This window comes from Cydia fagiglandana, chromosome 8 (assembly GCF_963556715.1).
Source record: "Cydia fagiglandana chromosome 8, ilCydFagi1.1, whole genome shotgun sequence".
NCBI lineage: Eukaryota > Metazoa > Arthropoda > Insecta > Lepidoptera > Tortricidae > Cydia > Cydia fagiglandana.
In genome coordinates, this window is record NC_085939.1 from 14,680,598 (window position 1) to 14,708,432 (window position 27,835).

At 38.0% G+C, this 27,835-nt stretch overlaps 1 protein-coding gene across 1 annotated transcript in view; it reads left to right on the forward strand.

Annotated features, from left to right (window-relative positions):
* Window positions 1–1,044: 1,044 nt before the first annotated feature.
* Window positions 1,045–27,835, forward strand: part of LOC134666808 (very long chain fatty acid elongase 4-like) — a 42,630-nt gene continuing 15,839 nt past the window's right edge. Inside the window, exons 1-2 of the mRNA XM_063524106.1 lie at window positions 1,045–1,158; window positions 11,674–11,768. Coding sequence (XP_063380176.1) covers window positions 11,687–11,768 — 82 coding nt within the window. The 5' untranslated portion in view covers window positions 1,045–1,158; window positions 11,674–11,686. The remainder of the gene's footprint in view (window positions 1,159–11,673; window positions 11,769–27,835) is intronic.

The window sequence follows — 27,835 nt, forward strand, 5'->3', positions numbered from 1 at the left end:
AAAGGGATCAATAACGGGAATGTTATATACCTAATTTACCTGATATTTTCTCACAAACCACCTAATGCCACAGAATAATTAATAGTACTACCGTACAGAAAGGAAACTTCCTACAAAAACGAAGTTTGACAGCGGTTCAGGGTCGAATAATGCTGTCTCTTTCTAATATATGGCACTATCCCTTTCGGCTATTTAGGGTTGTCAAAAATCAAGTGATTATTTTATCTGTGGTCGTGCACGCAAAAGGAAGTCAAGTGGTGCCAACCCTAATAATTGCTCGGAGCAACGCTGAGCCGAGCGGAGCCGAGTTTGACCGAAGTCAGGAGTTTCGCACTCCTGCTAATGCGACGAAATCCGTTATATACATACGGGAGTTTTTTCTGAAACAATACGCAATTGTGTACTGTTTTAGAAAAAAAAAACGCATGTTGACGGAATCTCCCGCATTGACTTTATAGAAATATTATCATGAAAAATCAAGTTGCGCAGACATCTTTTAGAAAAGTCTCTTAGCTAAGTATCATAATTAAAAATTATATGTACATATATTAGGTAGGTATATTAGTATATTATGTATGTATAAATAAGGATATTATAGCAATATGTATATTTGAATTAATATGTTGTTCAACATAAAATTTTGTTTAATATTATATTTTTCGTACTTTTAATTTTTCTTGCACTACTTTTTCTCTGTTTGGCCCGAGGGTTGACTGGTAGAGCATGCCTTCTGGCATTATGTTCGCCTTTTGTACAATTTTTACTTTGCAATAAAGTTAAAAAAAGAATACCACTAATTATTTTCAAACGCATAGTACAATTTGTGTATGTGTGGTGAATAATGATGAACTTCCGTAGGTAATGCATGCGAGTGATTTTATAACAGCCTACTTTTGAAGAGTTATAAATAAATATTATAAGAGGTAGTCCTGCTGCGCTAGAGATTTCATTTTATTTTTGCACAAATATACCTACATAATTGATGCCTACGAATTTCGGAAAGTAAAAGATGCTGGCAGCAAGTTTTGATTTTTCGTGGTAAGGCGTGCGTTCGCGCAGTCGCAGGGAGGAACTCGCAGCGGCGCGGACGCTGCGCGAATCGTGTTCCAAATTTGAATTCGAATTGTGAAGTGAGTGTTTCGGTTATTAAACTTTAAGGTAAGTTCGAGAATACGTAGTAATAGGATTGTATTTAATACGCTTAGAGTGCTTGTAGTAATTCGATCGGTTTATCGGAGGAATGATTAAAACCCAGTCAATTGATATCTTTTATTTATTAACAATTAGCGGAATTATTGCCTTATGGTATTCTCTACCAAACAACAAAGTGACTAAATCATTTATGGGTTTGCTTCCACATCTGCAAACGCTTCAACTTCAGATATGCTAGAAGATCGTGGGTAGTGCAATCAGTGCAAAAACAAACTAGACCAAAGCACATATTAACATAATTTCTTCCGGTCTATCGCGAATTTATTATGTTACCTTTAATTTCGACGTTTCGACGCATGTTACACTGGTCGTGGTCGCGGATTATTTATTTACATTTTTGTATGTATTCATTACGCAAAAGGTCTTTTTATATTAGGTAGGTAGGTAGGTATACAGCTACCCAACCACAGCTATTTGTTTGTGTAAGGTTTTACTTTTTTATTTAGGTTTCTCGTATGTAGGCAGATATCAACACTGACAGGCCTATTCTGATTTCGAGATAATCACAAGATCTAGAGACGATTTAGAGATCAACTAGATCTACATTAGATATCGACTAGATGTGACTTGGATATCTAAGTCATAACTTGTCGAAATCGTTCAAGAGGACCTCCAGAATCGCGAAAACGTCAAATTTGACATATCTATCTTACAAATGTCTTTAAATTATCCATATCGTAACTTGTTGAAGTCTAGTAGAAATTAATGTTCCGAATCGAGCCGTGAAAGTACTTATTAAGAATACTAGTAACGGTATAATTATTATAATTATTTAAGTAGGCACACAATATTCCTTTTGTGGCTCTTTAAATTCTTTTGCCAACGCGTAGGTACTAAATAATTTATTTTGTTCATACAACAGAACCAATGTAAATAAATAAACCAAAATACAGCTCAAAATTATCCCTGAAAAATGTATGCCGGCTCCGCAGTCCGTGGTCAGTCGCGGTGGCCCCGTGCGAGCATATTATATTATCATACTTCTGCTATCTATTTAAATTGACCGAATTATTTGATAAGTAGGTAGGTGTACCTACATTATTATGGAACTCTTCTATTAACCCGTGAAGTGCTCTATCTAGTATCACACTATATTAACTCAATTTGAGTCGTAGCGACTCACTTATCTCAGTATCAGACGTGTGTTACAATCAGCATGGGTCTATTTGCTTTACTTTATATCAATTTGTTGTATGATCGTCGTTTGACGGGTCGAGCTGCGATGGTAACTTCGAGGTTAGGTGAGTTAGGTGTCTCCCATATCAATGATCATCCGTAGGTAGTAACCCATGTCACTGAGAAGACGTATTCGTGTATAAAGTCATAACAACAACTTTTTTACTGCATAAAGTAACGCCCGACATACAAAATTCAAGTATACGAGTGTTGTAATTATTTGACAGTATAAGTACTTGAATTGTTTTTGTTTTGACAACCGGTCTGGTCTAGTGGGTGTGACCCTGCCTATGAAGCCGATGGTCCTGGGTTCAAGTCCCGGTAAGGGCATTTATTTTTGTGATGAGCACAGATATATGTTCTTGAGTGATGGATGTTTTCTATGTATTTAAGTATTTGTAGCCGAAACACCGACAGCTTGAAATCACGCGGTCGTTCTGATAGGTACACGTTAACGAAATGTCTAACGGCTCGATTCGAGAAATGAATAAGAGATGCACTAGATATGAAATAGTAAAGATATGTGACGTTCCACGGCAAAAGATACCTTATGGCGGCTGGCGCCGCGATTGCGGAAATTAATTAGAGATTCACTGGATATGAAATAGTAAAGTTATGTGACGTTCCACTGCAAAAGGTACCTAATGGCGGCTGGCGCTTACGTCGCATAGCGCCGCAATAATATTGGCGCGACGTTAATAATCGTAAACGCCAACCGCCATAAGGTAACTTTATCCGTGGGACGTCACATATATTTCCTATATTGTATCTAGTTTATCTCTAATTCACTTTCCGAATCGCGCCGTAAGTTTTTTTTCCGAAATATTATAAATAGGTTCGATAAATGATGGATGAAGATAGATACAGTAGGTTAGAAGCAATACCTAAGTAAAGTTGTTGGGTCGGGGTGGGGTCCAGAGGGTGGGGGTCCTCGCTAAACTGGTCAATTGGCAAATTGCTTGTGGCTCCATGTTAGCTTTGTGTGCCTTTGAGTGCCTTTTGACCTCAAATTTGGTTGACGGTACAATTGGTTTCTAAACTTTGTGCTACATATTTGAAGTTCTCTTGAAATCACAAAAAACGTAACGGTATATTCAATATAGGCATGCAATTGTAAGATCCTCTTGGCTTTCTCTATCTGTCAAATCATTGTACAGTATGCATAAAAATATTTTTATTAATGATTTTCTTGTGTTAATATTTTATCGAGAATGTTGTTTTATTTTTATTGCGTTTAGTAATTAAACATAAAAAGTACCTTTATAAAAGTTTGATTGAACTGGAAAGAAAGCAGATGGCTGTACGTACAACAAACGTGATTTTTTGCCGTTTTTTGCGTAATGGTACGGAACCCTTGGTGTGCGAGTTCGACTCGCACTTGGCTAGTTTTTAATACCGCGGAAGTCTTCTTCTTCGTCTAGCCGGTTCCCATATCATTTGGTTTCGACTCTCCTCGTCATTCTTTCGCCAGGCGTACCTGAGGGTCTACCGCGAACTACGTTCGACGTGTTGCCTCCCTGTCACACTTACGTACGAATTTACAAGTGTGACAGAGAGGCAACACGTCGAACGTGGTTCGCAGTAGGCCTTCTGTTTTGTTTAATACCGCGTAAGTGACTAATAATAATTCCTCTCACCGACTTCTATGGATTCTTGTTACTCTCGAAGTTTCCAATACAGGCGTTTCCAACATTTGAAATACTGAACTCAGTTTCAGTTCTGAATAAGTTCTGAGAAACCCTATATGTAGAAGTTATAGTCCGACAGTAAATTGTAGAAAATAAATGAGGGCGCCACTTCCTACGTAACTGTCACGTTTTGACGTAAAATGCTTACATATGGCAACAATTTTGTATGGAAGTTTCTTAGTTCTATTTTATTTAATTTCTACTATTTTATGTCGCAATATCTTAATGAAACCTAGATACTTTACATAGGGAACATTCCACAACCGAAGCGTACGATGGGGTAATATCCCATCTCAGCCATAAGAGTCCACTGCTGAACATAGGCCTCCCCCTTAGACCTGCATGATGGGGGGTGAATGCCATAATCGCCACGCTTGGCAGGCGGGTTGGCGATCGCAGTCGAGTACACCGAATTTGAGGGACGCTGCTGCCCGTCCACCGGTGGTCTTGGACGTAGTTTAAGGACATACCCGGGTCCGATGACGGGTTACGATGGGGTAATATATTCCACTGAAACCGCACAGTATGCGCAAATTTTGTTTCCAATGTAGTCGTATTATACGAATAATAAAATGTTGGCTCTTCTACCTATAAAAACATCGATATCTAAACTTTCTAAATATAAGCCAAATTTAATTATTCGATTTCGGGATTGGTTCTAAATTAACAGTTGCTCATTACGACCTATGTACCTACATTGCACCTCGCAAAATATAGTTAAGATGGAAAATAGATACTGTATAAACAATTTATTATAAATAATAAATAAATAATTTCTTTATTCAGACAAATACAGTCCACATTTATTAGTCTGTTACTTATAAACTAGGTTAATTGTAGGTACATACATAGGTATAATACATTTATACAGGTATTTATGACAATATTATTTATTACGCTGACGCTACAGAAAGGCTACGCTCAATACGGAAACTCTTCTCAAAGAAACGGTACGTGTTATAGGACAGAAGCTTTCTCTTTCACACAAACGTATCTGTGTATTTTTCGTCTCGCTGTCACTTTCACTTCTGTGAATGACCATCGAGAGAGGAAGTGCTGATACAATAGATGACCGTTTTATACTAAAGATACCTATAGTGTTGATGGTATTTAAAGGCATCGGAGGCAAATAATATTCCAAATTCAACATTGACAACATTGTCAACATTGACAATATTGACAACTTATGTCATTTAGTTTCGTTAAACATACTTAGCCATACCCCGTAATAAAAAAAAACGGGTATTCCATTTGCATCATTCATTCCACTAACAGGACTCAGGGGGCCTACCGCGAAAAACGAAATTCGCTTTTTAAATAATTAAATATAAATAAATAAATAAATATTATAGGACAATATTTCGACCGAGATCGATCGACCTAGTCCCACAGTAAGCTCAATAAGGCTTGTGTTGTGGGTACTTGACGACGATATATACCGGGTGTGACGATATACACGAGCAAATAATTAAAACATAGATTGTACTCCTCAAACGGTGACACTTTTGTTCAACAACTTTTAAAAATTATGATGTATTTAGACTCCCTATTTTTCATACAAAATAAATATTATCTTCAATGGACGCCATCGCCACGCCATTTCATTGTAATTGACGTTGCTTGTCAAGCTTTAAACATAACAAAATTCGCAATTACATTGCGTCTTTGAATAACCTTTAAAGTGTATTAAAAATCAAACTACAAGTTATTTTTTAAAGTCGCTGAGCAAATGTTGATCAGTATGAGGAGTACAGCCTACGGTTAAATTTTTTGCTCATATTACAGGCCACACCCGGTATAAGTATGTATAATATACACATATTATATATACATAGAAAACATCCATAACTCAGGAACAAATATTTGTGATGAACACACAATGCCCTTACCAGGATTCGAACCCAGGACTTTTTGTGGGCATCTTTCTCATTTACTCGTTATTGAAAAAAGTAGTGATAAAAAATTTTTCGATAAATCTCAAAACTCTTGCATGGCATTTAAATTTTTGGCGTTTTCAAACTTCGCGCAGTACATTTTAGAGCTCCACAGGCCTATTCGGATTTCGAGATAATCACAAGATCTAGAGACGATTTAGAGATCAACTAGATCTACATTAGATATCGACTAGATGTGACTTGGATATCTGTCATAACTTGTCGAAATCGTTCAAGAGGACCTCCAGAATCGCGGAAACGTCAAATTTGACATATCTATCCTACAAATATCTTTAAATTATCCATATCGTAACTTGCTGAAGTCTAGTAGAAATCTAACTCATTTTCCGAATCGAGCCGCCAGTCAGACTTAGTTCGTTGGTTATTTATTTATGTCTATTATTTCAACGTAACAATAGAAAGGTAGGTAGACAAACATCGATTCTTCAATGTCTGTTGTAGCCTCGGGTCAATCCATAGTGGATAAGTAGTTAATCAAAGATCGAAACCTGTTTGGAGAAATTCGGCAACTTGCTTCACGGAGGCAACTAATATGCGCATATGCCTACCTACTTATAAAAATTGTAGGTTGAGTATGGCACGTCCTACTTTCGGCACAGAAGTTTCAAATTGAGTTTATTTGACATCTATAAATTATAAAGCCTAATGATCGGTACTGGACTAGGTACTGGTAACCATTGTGAAGCAATCCTTACAATGTTATAACCAATTGAGGGGGGATTTAAATCTTCTCGGGGCAGAGGTGTACGGTTGGAGCCGGTAAAGGTTTATTTGACGTTCATAAGCGCATTGTAATATGCCTACTTGAATAAACTATTTTTTATCTTATCTTATCTTTTATTTTATACTGACATACATAATTATAAGTAAAAAAAACCGGCCAAGTGCGAGTCGGACTCGCGTTTCCAGGGTACATAAGTCCGACTCACGCTTGACTGCACATTTCTAATAAATATTCCTGTCATCTATAGGTAATTTTTTGGCTATTTTCATAAATAACTTCGAACCTATGTATTTTAAATCTTCTTTGGATCACTAATTTACATATGTGTACCAAATTTCAACTTAATTGGTCCCGTAGTTTCCGAGAAAATAGGCTCTGACAGACGGACAGACAGACAGACGCACGAGTGATCCTATAAGGGTTCCGTTTTTTTTTGAGCTACCTTTGAGCTCCTAAAAATATCTAGGATGAAATTATACATAGCAGAACAACTGTGCAATATTGCACGGTAACAACACCATTAGGCTCATCTTTGAATTCTGAATGATGATGTGGTCTCTCGCTCTACGACCCCAAAATCGTTCTGTATGTGGGTCATGCCTGAATTAAATAAATATATAATTACATTATTCATTCTTGAAAAATCACAGGGCATGAAGCAATTGTTCCCCCGAGTAAAACCCCTAACCCGGCCGAGTAGAAAGCTCTTTGATTCGGAAGAAATGGAATTTTAATTTTATAAATTAAGGCCCCGTGGGTTCTGGTTCATCTTTTTCTGAGCGTGAGTGGGTTGTGCATGCCAGTCACGGATATCATGTATTTTTTGGAAAATTTTAACAAAAATGTAATGGATGATATCGATAAAAAATTCATTATATTATATTATCTAAGATCTAGTTTTTAAGTCCAACATACTTACCATAACTTGATTAATTAGTCATAATAACTGCAGTTGCTGTTTGCTACTCGTATGTAAAGATAATTATACATTGTTAGGTAGTCATTGAATTATCGATTGTGTAAGTTGATCCAAATTTAGTAATAAGTTTAACTATTTAATACATAATGTTGCCAACATATTATTGCATGTCCCCATGTAACATTGTGCGTGCTATTTAACTTAATGTTAAATATTAAAATGTTGCTATATGTGATCTCCTATAATTGGCTCTGTGTCACTATTGATGTTGTCATTTGCATAGTTATAGCTGTTGGTTCTCCATGTAAATAAAATAAATAAATAAATAAAAAATAAAATACGCATTAACTTAAAGAATCAATTAGTAAAATCCAGTAAAATAGAAATAGAAATTTATTTGCTAGAAATGTGGTACAGTCGACGTCAAAGATATGTTTACACTTTTGCACCTTACTCCTTTGTAATAAGGCAAAAAATGTAAACATATATTTGACGTCGACTGTACATAGGTACAGAAATAAGGTGTTTACATGCAATTTTTCAAGTTCAGCACATTAAGACGACGCGTGAACTCGCATGCGATTTTAGTTACATTGCGAACTGTTGGTTACGTCCAATTCAACCGACCGATCAAAACCCGCAATGGTATGAAACTCGCATTCGAGTTCTCGCATCGTCTAAATCAGCCTTAAGGAAATTATTTTTGACGATTTCAAAAACAATTCCACCCACGACTCCACGAATGTGGTTTCCCGGCTTCCTCAATAATATTTAATCTATTTTCACCATTATTTATTTCTATAAATAAATGACGACTACATAATTTAAACTTCACATCGAAAAGTTCTCATTAAAAATGAATGGTGATTAATTCTTAAAATAAATTAATTACAATGAACAAAATAGTTACTGTGAAAATTTTGTAGAGTATATTAAATGTATTAATAGATTTGGATGGCTTTTACGATAGTTTACAGTACATAATAATATACTATGTTAACTAATGTGCACTGTAAGTATTGAATATAAATTAATGCGGCCTAAAGAAGTAAGGCTAGGAAAGGATTTTATTTATTTTCAACTCTCCTATTTGGAAAGTTCACCATTTAAAAGCTGATAGCCGGGTGGAAAATTGCATTTCCCACCCTAGGATGGAAGGTATTTTTCTATAGTTTTTGCGTAGAGCAACAGTTAATAGCAATAAATCCCATATTAGCTTCCGCAATTTCAGACCAAGTATATATTATCGATATTAAATGTCAATAGCAGCTACCTCGCGCAACGTATTAGCATCGTAAGCAGGGGGATGCTGCCAGCATCCAACGAGGCCACATTTTCTACTCGTATGTGTTAGAGACGACACGTATTAGATCCATTCTAGATACGTCATAGTTTAGATATCAACTAGTTCTCTTTTGCAGCGCAATTCGGGCAACCAATGTCACTTTTACGTTAGATAGAGTAAGATATCTATTAGATGTGAATTGGATCTCTAAGCCATATCCTGTGGAAATCTTTCAAGAGTATCTCCAGAATCGCACAAATGTCAAATTTGACAGGTTAGATCTTAAACATATCGTTCAATATCGTTATCGTATCTTGGTGATGTCTAAAAGATATCTAATAGATGTCTATTTCAAAATCCGAATCAGGTCCTTAGTTTTATTTTTTTAGATGACATGCGGCGCGATTCAGGAAATGAATTAGAGATTCACTAGATATGAAATAGTAAAGATATGTGACGTTCCACGGCAAAAGGAACCTTATTTCTTTTTACAAAAAAATATTCGGGAAATTCATTTTTATTTACCTACTTCACATGCACATTAACCCTTTACAAGGCCCCTAAGAACTAGCGTGTCTTCATATGTACTGTACATACTGTTACAACCGTATTGAACGCCTTGTAAAAAATGTATTTACGAAAGTCGGAGATGTTCCTTTAAACCAGAAATAAGAATGTGGGTTACGGGTATCCCATCGCCTGTCTAAGTAATTAACTGTCATACTCGATTTTGTCTTGTTATATTCTTGATCAGGCGAAGGGATATATTTCTTCCACTTCTTATATCGGTTATCATAGTCAAGGTTTAACTCCAAATCTACTACGAAACATTATATCAATCACTGAAAACATTATTTTATGATCTCCATTCAGTTTTATTACTTACGTGAGTTTTTATGACATGACAAGACAATTTACCGGGGTATGGGAAGAATAAGTCCCGCACAGTTAAACTCTAATAAGGCCATGGGATAATGTCAACCCACATCCTAATCCTGGTCATACAAAATAATTGATTAATATTTAGCAATATTTACGATTACATTACCTTCCAACACTCAAAATTTACAGAATATCAAAAAATAGTTCGACCTTTGTACTTCTGTTTCATAGAAATTAAGGAAAGTGTTCGAATTTCTCCGTAGTTTACTGAATTTAGAGTTCGAGTGAATTTAAACGGCTGCCAAAGATATATTACGCGATTTAGAACCGTGTTGTGAATGAAGACATCATAAAATACTATTTTCAGGGATTGACAAAATAGGTATTTAGTAGGAGGTTTGGTGTTAAAAACTGACTACGGTAACTGATATAAAATGTGGGAGGAATGTGTCCCTTCGCCTGGTAAAGGGTTAAAAAGTTACGCGAGCCCGCCAGGCGTTCTTGCCAGTGACGGCTACGAAAACAAAAGTTTTCTAGGTAGAAGAAAAATGACACAGAGTTTTTTGCCCTCTTTCTAATGGTTTCCTGTTTGCTTTGATTTCGGTTGTAAACATATTTTTGGTTCAAACATACTTGCTCGTGTGAGCTCGTAGCAAGGTACGAGCACGATAAATCATCAATTTCATCATAAAGTGATTTGTATGTGTGTGTCTGTTCAAGTGACTATGGTAACGGCTCCACTCATAAGAGATTTAAGACAACATTTGGAGTATTTTGTTTTGTTTGTGTTCTGAGAACCACAGACATGTGGTTCTACCGCGTTGCGCGTTAAAAAATGAATGTCCTTTTAATATTTTTTCTTGTTTGTCGTGTTTAAATAGGTAATATCTGAGAGACCGCACTTTGCTCGGAAAAGAGAGAGATAAGACCTAGAGTTAGGCCACGAAAAGTCTGCAGCGATTTTGATAGCCCTCGCAGCGTCAGTGTTTGTACGTCACAATTTCATAGAAGTTTGACGTTTAAAATAATACTTGCACTGCGTGGGCTATCAAATCCACTGCACACTTTTCTTGTTCTGACTCTAACTAGATCGATTTATCGCCCCCGATATCTAGCAAATTTCATCGAAATCGTTAGAGCCGTTTCCGAGATCCCCGAAATGTTAGGTATATTAGCAACACAATTATTGTAAACAAGAATAGCTCGTTTAAAGGTATTTGATAGATAGATGCTGCAATTGGTTTCAACATAAGTCAAATTGAAACTAAGTATGATTGTCATGTGTCCATGGCGCGATTTCTTCTAAAAACCGGGCAAGTGCGAGTCGGACTCGCGCACGAAGTGTTCCGTACCATAATGCAAAAAAATAACAAAAAAAAAGCAAAAAAAAAACGGTCACCCATCCAAGTACTGACCACTCCCGACGTTGCTTAACTTTGGTCAAAAATCACGTTTGTTGTATGGGAGCCCCATTTAAATCTTTATTTTATTCTGTTTTTAGTATTTGTTGTTATAGCGGCAACAGAAATACATCATCTGTGAAAATTTCAACTGTTTAGCTATCGCGGTTCGTGAGATACAGCCTGGTGACGGTACGGTTTGGGTACGGAACCCTAAAAACAGACAGAAATTAATGAAACGTAAAATTTAAGCGGCTTTAGGATTCTTGTTTATTGTTGTATTGTCTTTTGTTGTTGAATGATGCCAGTTTTAAATCTTTAAATTCATGGATATATTTTCATTTTATAGGGGTGTTTATTATACATATAGGTACATATTTTCCAGTTGATTAAAAACGATTATTTTTAATGTTCTTTTTATGTTTGTTACAGGTCACAATTTAAAATGACGACGCAAATATTAAATTCGACGCAAAGTGTTTTAAAAGACACTTACGACTACTACCTATGGACACTATCGTTGTCGGGTAAGTTTCATTCTAAATTCATTCATTCTTAACCTCGTACCGCCCTAGAAAAAAAAAAAACTAAACGCCCAGTCTGCAATACATGAGCCATAATATTTTGAAGTCGTAACTAATAGTACTACTACATGCACTTCATACATTTTTAGTGTTCCGTACAAAACTTTGTTCACGGAACACTTATTTTATGATAACTCAAGCCGGTTGTTTTCTGGGTATTATATGAATAAAAATGATTATGTACCTACTTACATTAAACTGAATTTCACCTTCGTATCTTTTGTTTACGGGTCAAATGGGTTTAGTTAAAACTCCAGTTTATAAAATAAGATGTTTAATCTTCTTTGTGGTAAAAATGAAAATCAAGTTTGACAAGCAAAAAAACAAAAGAAGCCCGGCGTTAACTTTTTTATATAATTATAAGTTGCCAGATTCATAATTATCTGTGGCTACCAGCCTCCGCGGAGGTGTGATTCATTTTTTTTGCAAACATCTTTCGTTCATTTAAATGCACATTGATATAACTAGTGATTGATGTTATAAATAATATAATATTTTTCGTTTAAATTAACTTTTATTAAACTTTAAGGCACGAAATCAAACGTGTCGTGTGAAAAGTGTCGATATAGATTAACGTGAGAACTGCTGCAACATGTACTATAAATTCCAAGATCATATTTATTTTGATACACTTGAAATTTAATTTTTAATTTTTCTCAAAAATATTATAACCTTCAGCTAAAAGACATGCAAATAGCATTCAACTTTTTTTACTTATCTGATAAAAGACAATAACATTATATTCGTAGCAGTTTGTATTCGTAAATACACAGGCAATAGACATACATAGAAAAAACATAATGAAAAAGTAATTGTCATGAAATGGCCCCATCATGTTGGCCCCAGCATGTTGCTGGCGGCGTGATGGCGATGATGTTAATCACGGGAGATAACAGAAAGAATAAAAACATAAAGGAAAGAAACATAAAATAAGCCGAAAAGTAAATTACACGCAGTTTACACAACTACATAATACAAAAAAGACATACAACATGACGACATTATGTAAATACGTTACTTAGTGTCACGACTTAGTGTAGAATTAATTACACGGATCATCCGATCGAACATGTAATAGAAGCGTGACGGACTGGTCAGAAACGAGACAACGAAAATAATGTTGACCCACTCCTATAAAGAATTTAATATTATATACTCCAATAAATCCAGTTCTCGAGATTGTTATGCAAACGGAAGCTGCATCTAATGATCACTTTCACTTGGCAACCGCAAAACTAAAATGACGTATTATTACGAAATAGAAGCGCACTTATCACTCTTCCGATATTAGAATCTCAGTATGATGTTTTATATAACCCGCTTGGTCTGAGGTTTTTAACATTTCCGTTTTTATGTAAACGGTCTATTGACCGAATAATTGCATCTCGTAACAAATTGACGTGAGATTGAGATAGGTAATGGTATTTTTTTTAAGTTTTTGGCTGTATTAAAGATTTTTCACGCTACACTGGTTCCTACATCAATTCATGTGACCATAACTGGCGAAGTCACAAGAATAAATTCCATTTCCAAATAAGAAATTCAACTATATTTCGTTCACTACACTGAGAAAATGAAATGGCTAGAAATAAATAAGTTTTTGCTGCCTACAACCGAGTGACTTGGCTCGGAGGGAGCCTGCAAAGTTCGTTGTTAAAATCAAAGAGAGCTAAGCCAAATTGGTACTTTTTTTTTTTTTATTTATTATGAATGGGCTTACTCATGGCCACAGACTAGCCGAGGCGTAGACGTGGCTTACGATGGAGCGAGCTCGCCCAGAAGGTGCCTGTTCACTCTTGATTTGAAGGTTGCCGGGTTATAAGAACACGGAAATATAGACGCCGGCAGGGAATTCCATTCCTTGGCAGTTCGCATAAGGAAAGTAGAAGCAAAGCGCTTCGTGCGAATTGGTGGAATATCTACCATGTAAGGATGGAAACCGGCCGTGCGTCTAAAAGTCCGATGGTAGAATGGGGACGGTGGTATAAGCTCGTGTAGCTCTTGGGCACACTCCCCGAAGTGCAGCCTGTAGAATACCGACAGACTGGCGACTTTCCGCCGATGGGCCAAAGACTGAAGCTTAGCCGTTAGCTTCTTGTCGCCAATCATCCTCCTGGCTCTGCGCTCCACTGAGTCCAAAGCGGCGAGTTGGTATTTAGCTGAGCCATCCCACAGGTGGCTGCAATACTCCATACACGACCGGACTTGAGCTTTGTAAAGTGTTAGAAGCTGTCCAGGTGTGAAGTATCGCTTCACCTTATTTAGGACGCCCAGCTTTCTGGCCGCAGTTTGAGCTTTAGACTCAATGAAGCTGCCGAAGCTGAGGACTGAACTCAGCTCCATGCCGAGGAGTTCCAGACTGTCGGCAATAGGTACAGATGCACCCCGGAAAGAAGGAGTCAGGTCGAATGGACTCCGTTTTGCGGAAAATAGACACGTCTGCGTTTTGGAGGCATTGAACGTGACCAGATTGTCATCACCCCACTGGGAAACGAGACTAAGGGTCAAGTTCATTCGCTCAACCATGGCCTCTCTCTGTGAACGTATATCCTCCCTGCTGTCCCCTGCACTAGCCAAATATCTTTCAACAACCGTACTGTCATCTGCATAACCTACAATGCTGGGTTGCAGCATGTCGTTAATGTGGAGCAGGAAAAGGGTTGCGGAGAGAACAGACCCCTGAGGAACACCAGCGTCAATGGCCATGAGGTCCGAAGAGCAGCCATCAATAACTACTCTGATCGACCGTTCACTCAAGAAATCAGATAGCCAGCTACAAAAGTCAGCAGGGATGCCGTATGCAGGAAGCTTGCTAAGGAGACTTGCGTGCCAAACCCTGTCAAAGGCCTTCGAGATGTCCAGTGAAACAGCAAGCGCTTCACCGTTCCTCTCGATGGCCTCGCCGCAGCAGTGCGTGACATACGCTAAAAGATCCCCAGTAGACCGACCTCGGCGAAAGCCATACTGACGGTCACTGAGCAGATCATTTGTACTTTGCTAGAGCTTATTTTTTTCCGTGTATTAATTTCAGAGGGGCGGTTTTTTTTTGTATGGGAGGCTTCGGCACCATTTGTCATTGAAGAAAACTATCTATCTACAGTTATTATACCTTTTACAATAAGACTGTAAGTTTTATTTTGTATGTAGGTAAGAAAAAAAGAGATTAATTATCATTTATTTAATATGTCTTGTTTGAACCCTCAATACAAAATTGTAAACTAAAACTGTCTGGCCCTAAAATGATTAATTAGAACGTAAAGCGATTTAAGGTGAGGTATGCCCGGGGAAAATTTTCAGATTCTGTCAAATTACCCCATTTCACACACAAGCACGCGTCACGCACACTACCTCACTTTACCGGGACAGGTCAGTGACCCATCCTGTTTTTTTTAAGATGCAAATGAGAGTATTTTGAGTTTCGTCTTAACCACTAGCCTCCTTTGAGGAAGAGAAACTCTAAAAAAGTTCCATTGAAAGAAGGAAGACAAAACAATATATTTTATCTTGTTCTCTTTGTCTGTTCATGTCACATGTGACGTACTTAAATGTAAATTAACTAAATAATCGAATTCATTAGATACTCGAACTAAATAAACCGAATAAATACAGAAGTCGTCAAATGAAAAACGTTATTTAGGTACTACTCTAATCAATAGGGCTTTCGATAAGGCACAAATCAATTCAATGACAATTTCATTAAAATCATATGTGTATTCCGATGATGTTATTATTATATAACTTACCTTAGCTTAGCTTCAGTTTGTATATATTTAGTTATACTACCTAGCTACTAAGAAAAAATTGCATGCTTCTTCAAGTGAAATGTAGGGGAGAGCGGGGACAAAAGTAACTGCGGGTGGAAAGTAACTATTGCTCTGTAGGTTTATCTAATAGACAAAATACCACTCCGCTGCTATTAAGTGATAGACAGTGGTGCCCCCTTCACTCAGTCAGCGCATTCAGTCGAAACGGTCGCCACGTGCTATTAGGTTGTGTGAGAGGACGCAACGTGATTTTTCGAATCTAAAGTACGTTTTTTGACTTTTAGTTATTTGATGTTTATGTTGTATTAAAATTCATACATTTTCTGAATATTTGCATATCCCCTAGAGTGGCATTGTCTGGCTCCCAGTCTCTATGGTGGCGGGGAGCCGGGAGACGGACAGTCATAACAAGCCGTTGAATGGCGGCGCCTCAGATTTAACGGTGGCTTGAGGTTGAGTGGCGCGGCCAATTTAGAAAAATATACGTCTAGTGGCGTGGCCTCCATGGGTGGTCATCGCGAATTTGGCGTGTGTTAGAAATATGACCATTTCTTTAAAAATATGTATGAATGATATTAATTATGTATCATTGAATTCAGCATAAAATGGCTTATTTGATTGTATACCAATGAATTTCATTATATTTATGTGAATTATGCTGGACTTGATCAAATCTCATAATACCAATTTTTTTTCTTTCATGTATAAAAATACGTATAATTAGGAAATAAAACAATTGATTGTAGAAAAAGCAGCCTTTATGACAAAACATTACATTTAACACGATTCACACAGTTTATTTCACTTTTTATCACTGCGTATTCCATTTGTATACCTTTGTAAGGACAATGTTTTTAGCAAATAAATTTCTGGTTTCTAAATGTTCGCGGCTCGAGAGTCGGGTTCCGTAACTCAAAAAGAAAAAACGGAACCCTTATAGGATCACTCGTGCGTCTGTCTATCCGTTTGTCACAGCCAATTTGCTCCAAAACTACTGGACCAATTAAGTTGAAATTTGGTATACATATGGAAGTCTGCTACCCAAAGACGGACATGTAATATAAACAAATGAATTTTAAGTATAGGCGGCTATTTTAAGGGGAATATGAGTAAATTAGAAAACCAAGTTTTGCAAACCATATCGTGTTACATAATAAAAGGGCTTATTTTGAGGATCTATATATTTTTTTTATAATTTTATATGAAACAGTTTAAAAGTTATTTAAGAAAATAGGCAAAAAATGACCGTCCCCCCCTCCCTCTTATCTCCGATAAAATTGGGTCTAAAATTTTGAAAAAAAATACACAACCTTCTACCTCTAGATGACAGGAAAACCTATTAGAAATCTAGAGTCCAGCGTGAGTCGGACTTAAGAAAAAAAACGCGGTTGGGCTGTTTTAGGGACACAGCCGCAATTGTTTACGTGAAACTGAAACGTGGTGCGGACAGCTAGTGCGAAGGTCGATGGCCAAGCTCTGCGTTGGGCCGAAGGCCTGAAGCATCCGAGAGAACCCATACAACCATTTCCAGTCGCCGTTACGACGCGGTGTAGACACATCTTGTGTCGACACCGTCTGTTTCGGTCACAATTCCAGTCGCAGAGTCGTCGCCGTGTCGACACAGTTACCAGAAATGGGGAAGGGTCGACACATGACACAAAGTGGCATAAAGTGTGGTCGCCGTGTGCACACATTGTTTCGAGTTTGCGACTACTTTATGCCAATATCATTCGTTCATTCGTTCATTTAGTTCCTGTCAAATGGAAACTGTCAGATGGAAAAATTGTTAAATAAAAATAAGTGACATTAATACGCCATCTCTAAAACGGATTACAAGACGTAATTATATATTGTTTGCATTTATATTACAATAGGACTAAAATTATAATGGAGAATTAAACTGCTCGAGTGATTTGATAAACTAAGTGTAATATAATCAACGCGCCACCACATTGTTTTAGTTTAGCCGGAAATGAAATTGTTTACTTCTCAGTGCCTGTGTTCATAACCATATTATTTGATGCATTTTTAGTACTTCGATGCGTATACTATACTTAAATAACAGAAATAACGCTTTACATACTACGAAACTTGTTAATTATGATGTATAAATATGGTTTAAGGCTGAGAAATATTGCAGTCACAAAGTAGTCGCAAATGTTTCGACTTTGTGTCGACTCTGTGTAGACACATGACACGCGCTGTCAAAAGTAATAACAAAGTTACTGGATTTGCAAAATGGCTCCTTGTGTTCATTTGTTTTCAGATATTCTCAAAGTGTAAAAATGCCGTGGTCAGAGATGGGACTTAATAGATTAACTGTTTATTCGACTAATTAATGGAATAAAAAAAGTTCATCCTCAAATTTTAATCGCAATTAGTTTAGTCGACCTATAGATAGAAATTGAATTAATCTGAATATTAATCGAATAAATCTCGGTTGGAAGTTGACAGGGGGCCATTTTTGTACGTAAAAATAATAGAATAATAGAAATGTCTTGCATGCAGATGGTAGCCAAACACTTTGTCATAAAAGTCGAGATGGGTGTCGTTTTATACGTTTTAGGGGGCCCCAATTTTGAAAATGATCACCATTTTGGAATCCAAAATGGCGGCCATGCACTATGTCATAAGAGTCGTCATGGATGTCGTTTTATAGGTTTTGGGGGGCGCAGATTTAGAAAATGATGACCATTTTGAAATCCAAAATGGCGGCCATGCACTATGTCATAAAAGTCGTCATGGGTGTCGTTTTATAGGTTTTGGGGGGCGCAGATTTAGAAAACGATGACCATTTTGGATTCCAAGATGGCGGCCATGCACTATGTCATAAAAGTCATCATGGATGTCGTTGTATTGGTCATGGTCATCATTTTCGAAATCTGATCTTCCTAACACCTATAAATCAACATCTATGACGGCTTATATGAAAAAGTGCACGGCAGACATCTTGGAATCCAAAATGGTCATCATTTTCGAATTCTACACTCCCTAAAACCTATAAAACGACACCCATGACGACTTTTATGACATAGTGCATGGCCGCCAGTTTGGATTTCAAAATGGTCATCATTTTCTAAATCTGCGCCCCCCAAAACCTATAAAACGACATCCATGACGACTCTTATGACATAGTGCATGGCCGCCATTTTGGATTCCAAAATGGTGATCATTTTCAAAATTGGGGCCCCCTAAAACGTATAAAACGACACCCATCTCGACTTTAACTATAAATCGACATCCGTGACGACGCAAGTTATCTTTATTTTCAGATCTAACAAATTGCTACAGAATACAAAGGACAAAAAAAGAAGCGAGGAGGTAATGAAACAAGCAAAAATACAGATGATTCCTCGACGCAATTGGATGCTTCTTAAATTGTGTCCAGATTTTTTTGTCATAAAAGTTTTTATTTTTCACATATTACTCTCACAAGTTCCGTGATATTTCGACTTTGTAATTTTTTAAGTAAATGTTTTTGTTTATCTATGAGAATCTCACTAGAATAATATAATCAAGGTATGTTTATATTTGATGATTGAAATAGTAATGCGAAAAAAATATATATATTTGTGTCTTATATTCCTGCCGAAGACTTTTATTTTTCCTTTTCCTTATACACAAGTTTGGCCAAGTAATAAGAATTTAGGGCTCTCAATTTTATTTCGACTTCTACAACAGTAAAGCTACGAGGCCATGTTTGGTATCGTTTTCGTATAAATTCGCAGTACCAAATTTAGTTATGGTATCACATTGACACCATTCCAAAGTAAAAACATATAAACTTATTAAAATACTTTCTTTTAAACTCCTCTTCACGCTTAAACTGCTGAACAGTTTTAATTTAAATTAAGTACACATATATTTTGAGTCCCGAGACAGGACATAATAAGTTATCTCAAAAATCATCCTTTAAAGGTAAATTTAAAATCATTTAATAAATAATACGAACTTAAAGGCAATCGGCCGCCCGTACTCCTAGCGAGGACCGATTGACCCCACCAAAAAACATTAAATCAAAAAAAAAAAAAAAAAAATCCTTTAAAGGTGTGAAATGAGGTGTAGGGGAGAATTCAGAATTGACTTCTTGAAGTTAATACTGTTTAAGTTTAGGTTTGAAATCATGTTTTTTTATCATTTTTAACTAAATCAAAGATGTAGACCATCCCAAATTTCATATAAATCGGTTCAGCGGTTATTGATTTCCCGTACAAATTTCCACGCCACTTTTCACACCTTCAAAAGATGATTTTGGTTATAAGATCTATCCTATGTCCTGTTCCGGGACGCAAACTATTTCTATACCAAATTTCAACGAAATCGGTTCAGCGGTTAAGCGTCAAAAGGAGTTTTAAAAAAACCGGCCAAGTGCGAGTCGGACCCGCGTGTTAAGGGTTCCGTACATTAAGTCCGACTCGCGCTTGACTGCACATTTCTAATAGGTTTTCCTGTCATCTATAGGTAAAGAACTATTTTGTGTATTCAGACGGACAGACATACAGACGCACGAGTGATCCTATAAGTTTTTTGCTTTTGAGGTACGGAACCCTAAAAAGATTTTTTTTAATTTTGTGGAATGGTGTCAATGTGATACCTTAAATGGATTCAGCAACCCAGATTTATACAAAAACGATACCATACACGGCCTAGCACCTTCACTGATGTAGATATATGAAGATACAATTGAGAGCCCTAAATAAACTTTCAAGAGCGGATATCTCAAAAACTATTCAACATATCGAAAAAATTGACTGAATAAACTTGTAACAAAACTTAAACTTGTGGAAATTAACTTTCATTTTGTATAAATGGCCATGTCGCTAAGATGCATAGTTTCCGAGATATAATCGAAAAACCGGAAAATGGGATCTTCAAACAAAGCCCCCTCTCTTCCTCCCGCTCAAGGGCTACGGCCGGGGACTTTTGATATGTTCACCTCCTAACTTGCCCAAACCAAGTTACAGAGTCAAAAATTGTGTTCCGAGCATTTCCCTCTACAACTTTTTGGAGCATTCGTTGGCTGACCTAAGTAGCTTATTGCATTTCTTTAAAAACTTTTCTGTAAAAGGTTGACGGGTGTTGGGTGTTTATATGGTTTTGGTCAATTATTATCATTTGCATCGCCCATGATGACTTACTAGAATTACTTACGAGCACACGAGACACTAATAGTAGTTTGACAAACCTTGGTTTTCAAGAGGTATTTTATATTGACATTTGCTGTCACAAATTTGCTGTCAGATTTAGTCGCAAACCGCACGCAAAGTGCACACAAATGTGTCGACACCTTGTTACGGAAAAGTGTACACACGGCGACGACACTTTGTTTCGAAACAATTCTAGACACATTGTGTGGACTCTGTTACGACACATCTGACATTTAGTTACCACTTTGATGATTCTGCGACTGGAATGGTTATATGGGAGGTGCACCTCCACGCAAGGTCGAAGCATGAGCTTTAGGAGGTTAGTGCTCAAACAGAACAAATAATTGGTTTAAGTACGAGTAGCTAAGTGAGAAGGCTGAACTGCCGTATATCGCGACCATCGAATTTCGCAAATTGCGGGGATTTTTCTTTTACACCAATGAAACCGTAGGTAATTAGAGTGACAGAGAGAAATGCCAGCAATTTGCGAACTTCGATTGCCGCGGTTATAGCCCTGTTATCTTGAATTAACAGAGATACGCCTAACAATGAAAAAAAATGTAGGCACTATGCTTAACATAATACTTGAACAAAAAAAAAATGGGTAACTAACTATCCTAAGATAGCCAGCCGTGTGTGGACGAATTGAATAAATAGTTGAATGTACTTAAGAACTTCGCTTTGCTCGCTCGTTCAAAAATGTGTGCAGTACTGAACCCTTGGGACGCGAGTTCGACTCACACTTGACCGGTTTTTATTTTGATTTGATATGTCATATTATATTAAATTACAGCCCACTGTGTCTTGTTACTTTTGACCCACAACGTGTTACTTTCTGCACGCCAACGGGGTCATTAGTAACAAAAGACGATTTTTTTAAAACAAAATACACAATTATAATGTTAGTCAAGACGTTAATGTACAGAACATGCACTGACGTTATATACGAGTATGACTACATTAAACTCATCAAAGTAATAATGGTTAACCAGAAACTAAGGTCAAAGTACATAGTGTTACGTTTCTCCCCGCTCTACCCTACGCATCCAAAATTACTGTCCACCTATGTTCATCACTATATTTTTTGCAAATAAATATATCGTTATCTTTATCAATAAATAAAGTCCTGGCAGGGTGGAAATTTCATTTTGGCGGATTCTTTCTCTCTGCATCTGACTGTACCTACAGCTATTACGGCATTTTTTTGGTAAACTTACGGTTATATGTTCAGACTCTGAATCTCTATAGTTAATATTTAAGATATATGGACATATCGGTATCGGCATATTTAAGATATATGGTCCTTGAACTACGTCCAAAGAGAGGTATGGGAATGGGAACTGAGAATGACATCTCGCTTTGTGTGGTAGGGCACAGCACAGCGGATGTCATTCCAGATCTAGCGCAGAGCTCAACCTTACAGAAATCTGCAGCCAAATAACACTAGCACTAGACCCTACTCATAGTGTCCTTCCTGCCGGTGAGTATGGTTGCCAGTTATCAACGAGGGGTGCGGAGTGTTAGACTCGGCAACGCGCATGGAGTTGCAGGCATCCAAAGGCTACGAAGATTGCTTATCATCAGACGGGCCGTATGCTTGTTTGTCATCGACGAGGTATAAAATTAAATATGCACAGAATATCATTGAACGAAAAACTTTGTTTTATTTTATAGTAAATTAGTATAACACTCGATACATAGGCAATCACAAACCAGGCACCGCAGTGGTTTTGGGCTGTAAGCCTCGTAGGCCAGTATGTATAATGTATATCTCGGCCTCACAAGCCGTAAAAACTCGCTGAGGCTAGACCATAGCCGTTTATTTATTCTTGATTTCATGAAGGTTTGCAGAACAGCACGTAACCGCATTATACATCTATCTTAGACGGACCTCACAGCAACAAAATAGGTGTACCACTGCACGATTTTCAAGTAGAACACGAAATATTTACATAATGTTCCGTATTAATAGGTAATATTTGAAGATCAAAAGTTCTCTAACATAAATTTTATACAAGATCACAACATTGTCATCACAGTTCATTGACGTTGACGTACAAAAGTACGTCAAATAGGTATGCAATATTAATACCAGCATAATGAAAATTAATTCCAATCAATAAGTATGAGTCTTCAAACTTTTTTCATTCTAAGCCGGGTTTCAAGGAGCAAATTACTTAAATGATATTGGAATCGTATTGTTTTAAGATAGTTTACTGCGTTTTTCAACCATTATGCCCCAACAAATCAAATCTAAGATGAGACTCGAGCTCCATGTGATGATAATTATTTACCCTGTTTTTTTTAATACTGTTTGTCTACTGGTATACTTTTTCGTATATGTATATGACTTAATGTCGAAATAAATGCGAAAACCAACTGTCATTTTAATTAAATTCGCGATACGTGTGCTTTGATCCGAGCCCAGCGGGCATCTGATCAAAGAAGTTGCGTGCACGGAACCGCTGATATCATATTTTCGAACTTATTTAGTGAATGTGAAATTAAAAAAAAAAGTAATCCTGGTAGTCGTTCAAGCATACAATTGCGCGTACATAGAAGCAGTTTTCATATTTCTATCTTTTGTGCACAAATTGTTACGAATCTTTAAAGTCCGTTTTAGACCTATGTTCGTGATCGTTTTCTATCGAGCAAAAGTCAAAAACTTAGGATTCTAATCACTCCACTCACTAGAAAAAGCCCTCAAGTTTGCTAATTGAATGTATGGCAGCCGTATTGTGATCCAAAAAAGAGCTACGGCTTTTAAAAAACTCCGTTTTCTGAACTCACTGCACCTTAAAGGCCTATTTGCAATACAGGAATTAAGTTTGATAAATTCAGTGCTCTAAAGTTACGACTCCAACAAGACGATAATAAATTAACTAGCTAATGGACTGATTCGAACTTTAAGATATGTGAAAAATTTGCCAATGATACGACATGTGACGTTTTTGTTTGAAGAAACGTCACTTTTGACACTGACATATCCGATCATTGTCGTATTTTTAGCAAATTTATGACGTAGGTACCGTCAAGGTGAATAGGGATGACTGGGGTGAATAGGGACAAAATTTAAAATTTGATTTATTTGACAATTTCCTAATAACAACCCACACAAATTGAAATAAACAAGCTCTATTATTATTTTCAATCGTATATATATGATAAAATTTGTGTGGGTATTTTTTAAGAAATTGTCAAGTAAATAAGTAAACCGCCGACGCCCATTAGACTGGCCATGGCACCAGAAGAAGAAGTCAAGTAAATCACATGTCCCAATTCACCCCGATTGACGGTATCTTTAAGTTCGAATCAGGCCGTAAGACCCTTAAAGTTTTCCGGATTCACCGACATGTCTGGGAAAATTATTAATTTAGTACTACAGCCACTTGAAAACTTACTTGTTTCACTGTTTCCAAGGGGCGATAGCGAATTAGAACTTTATTATGTACCTACACTATGTACGATAAGAGCGTGACCGGTAAAAATTGTATTGCCATATTTTAAACCATTTTCATTCAAACGGCTTCTGATTGTATCTATTTAGATATATCTTCAAACCTTTTTCTTTAATTTGACTTGCCCAGAAGGCCCAGAACGCAATGATAGAAGTGGATTTTAAAAACATATGCAAGACCCGTTTTAAATCCTATATGGAGGAGGTCTTTTTTACAATCGGGGGACCTTGGTGTGCCTAAGTGCATCTCATTCAAAAGGTCCCCCGACTGCAATAGAAATTAAATGAACACGTACCTACATTCACGGTCATAAATGAGCATAACCCTTAGTATTTACTGTGAATGACCGTGAGTGTATATTTACATTCCAATTTAGATTCATAAAGTTATGTAACTAACATATGAACATTATTTTTAGCTTTTCAGTTCGCTTTAAAATGCAGCAGTCGTGTTTTTAATTTTTTAATTAATTATTTTATTTTGAACATTTTAGTGAAAAACACTATGTATAAAACTATGATTTAAGGTAGGTATATAGATTTCCCCCGGCCATTTAGTTTGTCCACGAAGTTTTTTTTATGTTGATATTAGCTTCTGGAACTGGGACCTTTTAATTAAGCTCACCGTTCCGGAATACGTCCGGGCTTCTTTTCTGTGGACAATATGTGGATGTGTTCACAATTTGGGATATTCGACATTTTTAAATATAACTTCTTAGAAAGAAGTAGAAGTAGGACCCCGTGCAGCGCGCCACGTACGTTGGGCTACGTTCGACTCTTTTAGCATGAGAAAGTCGAAGGCACCTAGCTTTGGATCGCGTGCAGCGCGCCACGTACGTCGGGCTATCTATGCCCGACACTCTTAGTATGTTCGGCGCCCGGTTTTGCAACGCGTACGGCGCGCCACGTAGGTCGGGCTACGCCCGACGATTTAAGTATGAGGGCGCCAAAGGCACCCGGCTTTGGAACGCGTACAGCGTGTCGTGTACGTCGGGCTACGCCTGACTCTTTTAGGATGAGGGCGCCGAAGGCGCCCGGTTTTGAAACGCGTACAGCGCGCCACGTACGTCGGGCTACGCCCGAAGCTTTAAGTATGAGGGCGCCGAAGGCGCCCGGTTTTGGAACACATACAGCGCGCCACGTACGTCGGGCTACGCCCGACGCTTTAAATATGAGGGCACCGAAGGCACCCGGTTATGGAACGCATACAGTACGCCACGTACATCGGGCTAGCTACGCCCGACACTTTTAGTATGAGGGCGCCGAAGGCGCCCGGTTTTGCAACGCGTACGGCGCGCCACGTAGGTTCGGGCTATGCCCGAGGATTTATGTATGAAGGCGCCCGGTTTTGAAACGCGTACAGTACGCCACGTACATCGGGCTACCTACGCCCGACACTCTTAGTATGTGGGTGCCGAAGGCGCCCGGTTTTCCAACGCGTACGGCGCGTAGGTCGGGCTACGCCCGACAATTTATGTATGAAGGCGCCCGGTTTTGGAACACATACAGCGCGCCACGTACGTCGGGCTACGCCCGACACTCTTAGTATGAAAGCGCCGAAGGCGCCCCGTTTTGGAACGCGTCCGGCGCGCCACGTTTCGTCGGGCTACGCCCGACGCTTTAAATATGAGGGCGCCGAAGGCGCCCGGTTTTGGAACACATACAGCGCGCCACGTACGTCGGGCTACGCCCGACGCTTTAAATATGAGGGCACCGAAGGCACCCGGTTATGGAACGCATACAGTACGCCACGTACATCGGGCTACCTACGCCCGACACTCTTAGTATGAGGGTGCCGAAGGCGCCCGGTTTTGCAACGCGTACGGCGCGCCACGTAGGTCGGGCTACGCCCGACGATTTAAGTATGAAGGCGCCCGGCTTTGGAACGCGTACAGCGTGTCTTGTACGTCGGGCTACGCCCGACTCTTTTAGGATGAGGGCGCCGATGGCGCCCGGTTTTGAAACGCGTACAGCGGCGCCACGTACGTCGGGCTACGCCCGACACTCTTAGTATGAGGGCGCCGAAGGCGCCCGGTTTTGGAACGCGTCCGGCGCGCCACGTAGGTCGGGCTACGCTCGACGCTTTAAGTATGAGGGTGCCGGAGGCGCCCGGGATTGGTAAGCGTACAGCGCGCAACGTACGTCGGGCTACGCCCAACGTTTTGAGTATGAGGGCGCCGAAAGCGCTCGGCTTTGGTAAGCGTACAATATTATACTAAAGGTAGGTACGCCTCTTTTGGACACTTCGGGCTTTCGGCCCTACGCGAAGTTTACCTTTGGTGCGCCTTTAATTTGGTGTTCAGACATAGTATGACAATACACTTCTATTGTTACAGTCGACCTATACAAGTATAGAAAGACATAATATGTATAATCATTGTCACTTAAATACTTCTTACTATTATGAAAATTAGTTTATTACTAAAGTTAAGAAGAAATGGTTGAGGTTGGTATGTACCTACCTACCTATGCACGTGTTAAATCAAAATCTGTTTTTTTACAGTCGGGTTGAATTAGTAGTTAAGTACAATTTTATTCACAAGAAATATAAGAATGCAATAAGCCATAAATTATTCAAACCCTATCGCTTAAATCGAAGTTCACAGGTTTAGATTTCAATAGGGCGATTTAGAACATGTTTGTGAACCTTTTACCTTATAAAATTATATACAAATCATATGGATGATTTGTATATATTTTTATGATCAGCAGTCAATACCCTTTCATTTGATAGCTCACTAAATTAGATAGAAGGATTTATTTTTCTTAGCACATTTTGTAAATCCTTATTTAACCAAAATAAGACTTAAACGCGTATGCTGCATATATATCTTAAATCGTCTTTCAAGGCTCTTCATTTTGAGACCCCACTCGATAGGATTGCAAGATTTTTTTTTCTAAACGTGACGCAGTTTTGTGTATTACGTCCGCCATATTGGTTTTATAATAACGTCACATAGCCTATGTTAGTCGGGATGACGTAAGGATTCTAATGATGTATCATACATCTAAATCGGTTAAGGCATTCAGGAGTTATGGTGGAATAAAGAAACTCACATACATATATACATACAAACATGAACGCTGAAAACAATACACTCTTTTTGTTTGGGCAGTCGTGTAAAAAATAGGCCCCAGCCTTAGAGCAATTAGTAATGGAGACGCCCTTGTCTGTCATTTTCTGTACAAAACAGTCTGCCGATTTTTGTGGAGGAGGGGCACGTCAAACATATGGCTATTTGTACGTAAGGCACAAATAAAAACACACAAAAAATAAAACTCTGAACATTCGCACATCCATCTCGCTCACGATTCCGATCAGTGAGAGTGAGAGTGAGTGAGTTTCAATTCAACAATTTCATTTATATACGTGTGTTTGACAAGAGCGTGACCGGTGTACATGTATATTTTAAGGATGTGGCATAGAAAAAAAAGTGCTGGCTGAATAGAATGTTCTATTGCCTACAATGCTTCGTAAAAAATAATAAAAACATCTGACAGTATCCCACCTAAACTCCAATAAAACAAAAGAATGTCGCTTACGATTCACGTTAATGAGGCAGTAAGTTCTTCTGTACGTACCCGAAAGGGCCCAAAATGTCATGAAACCAAGCTGATTGCATATAAATAAATCGAAGGCGT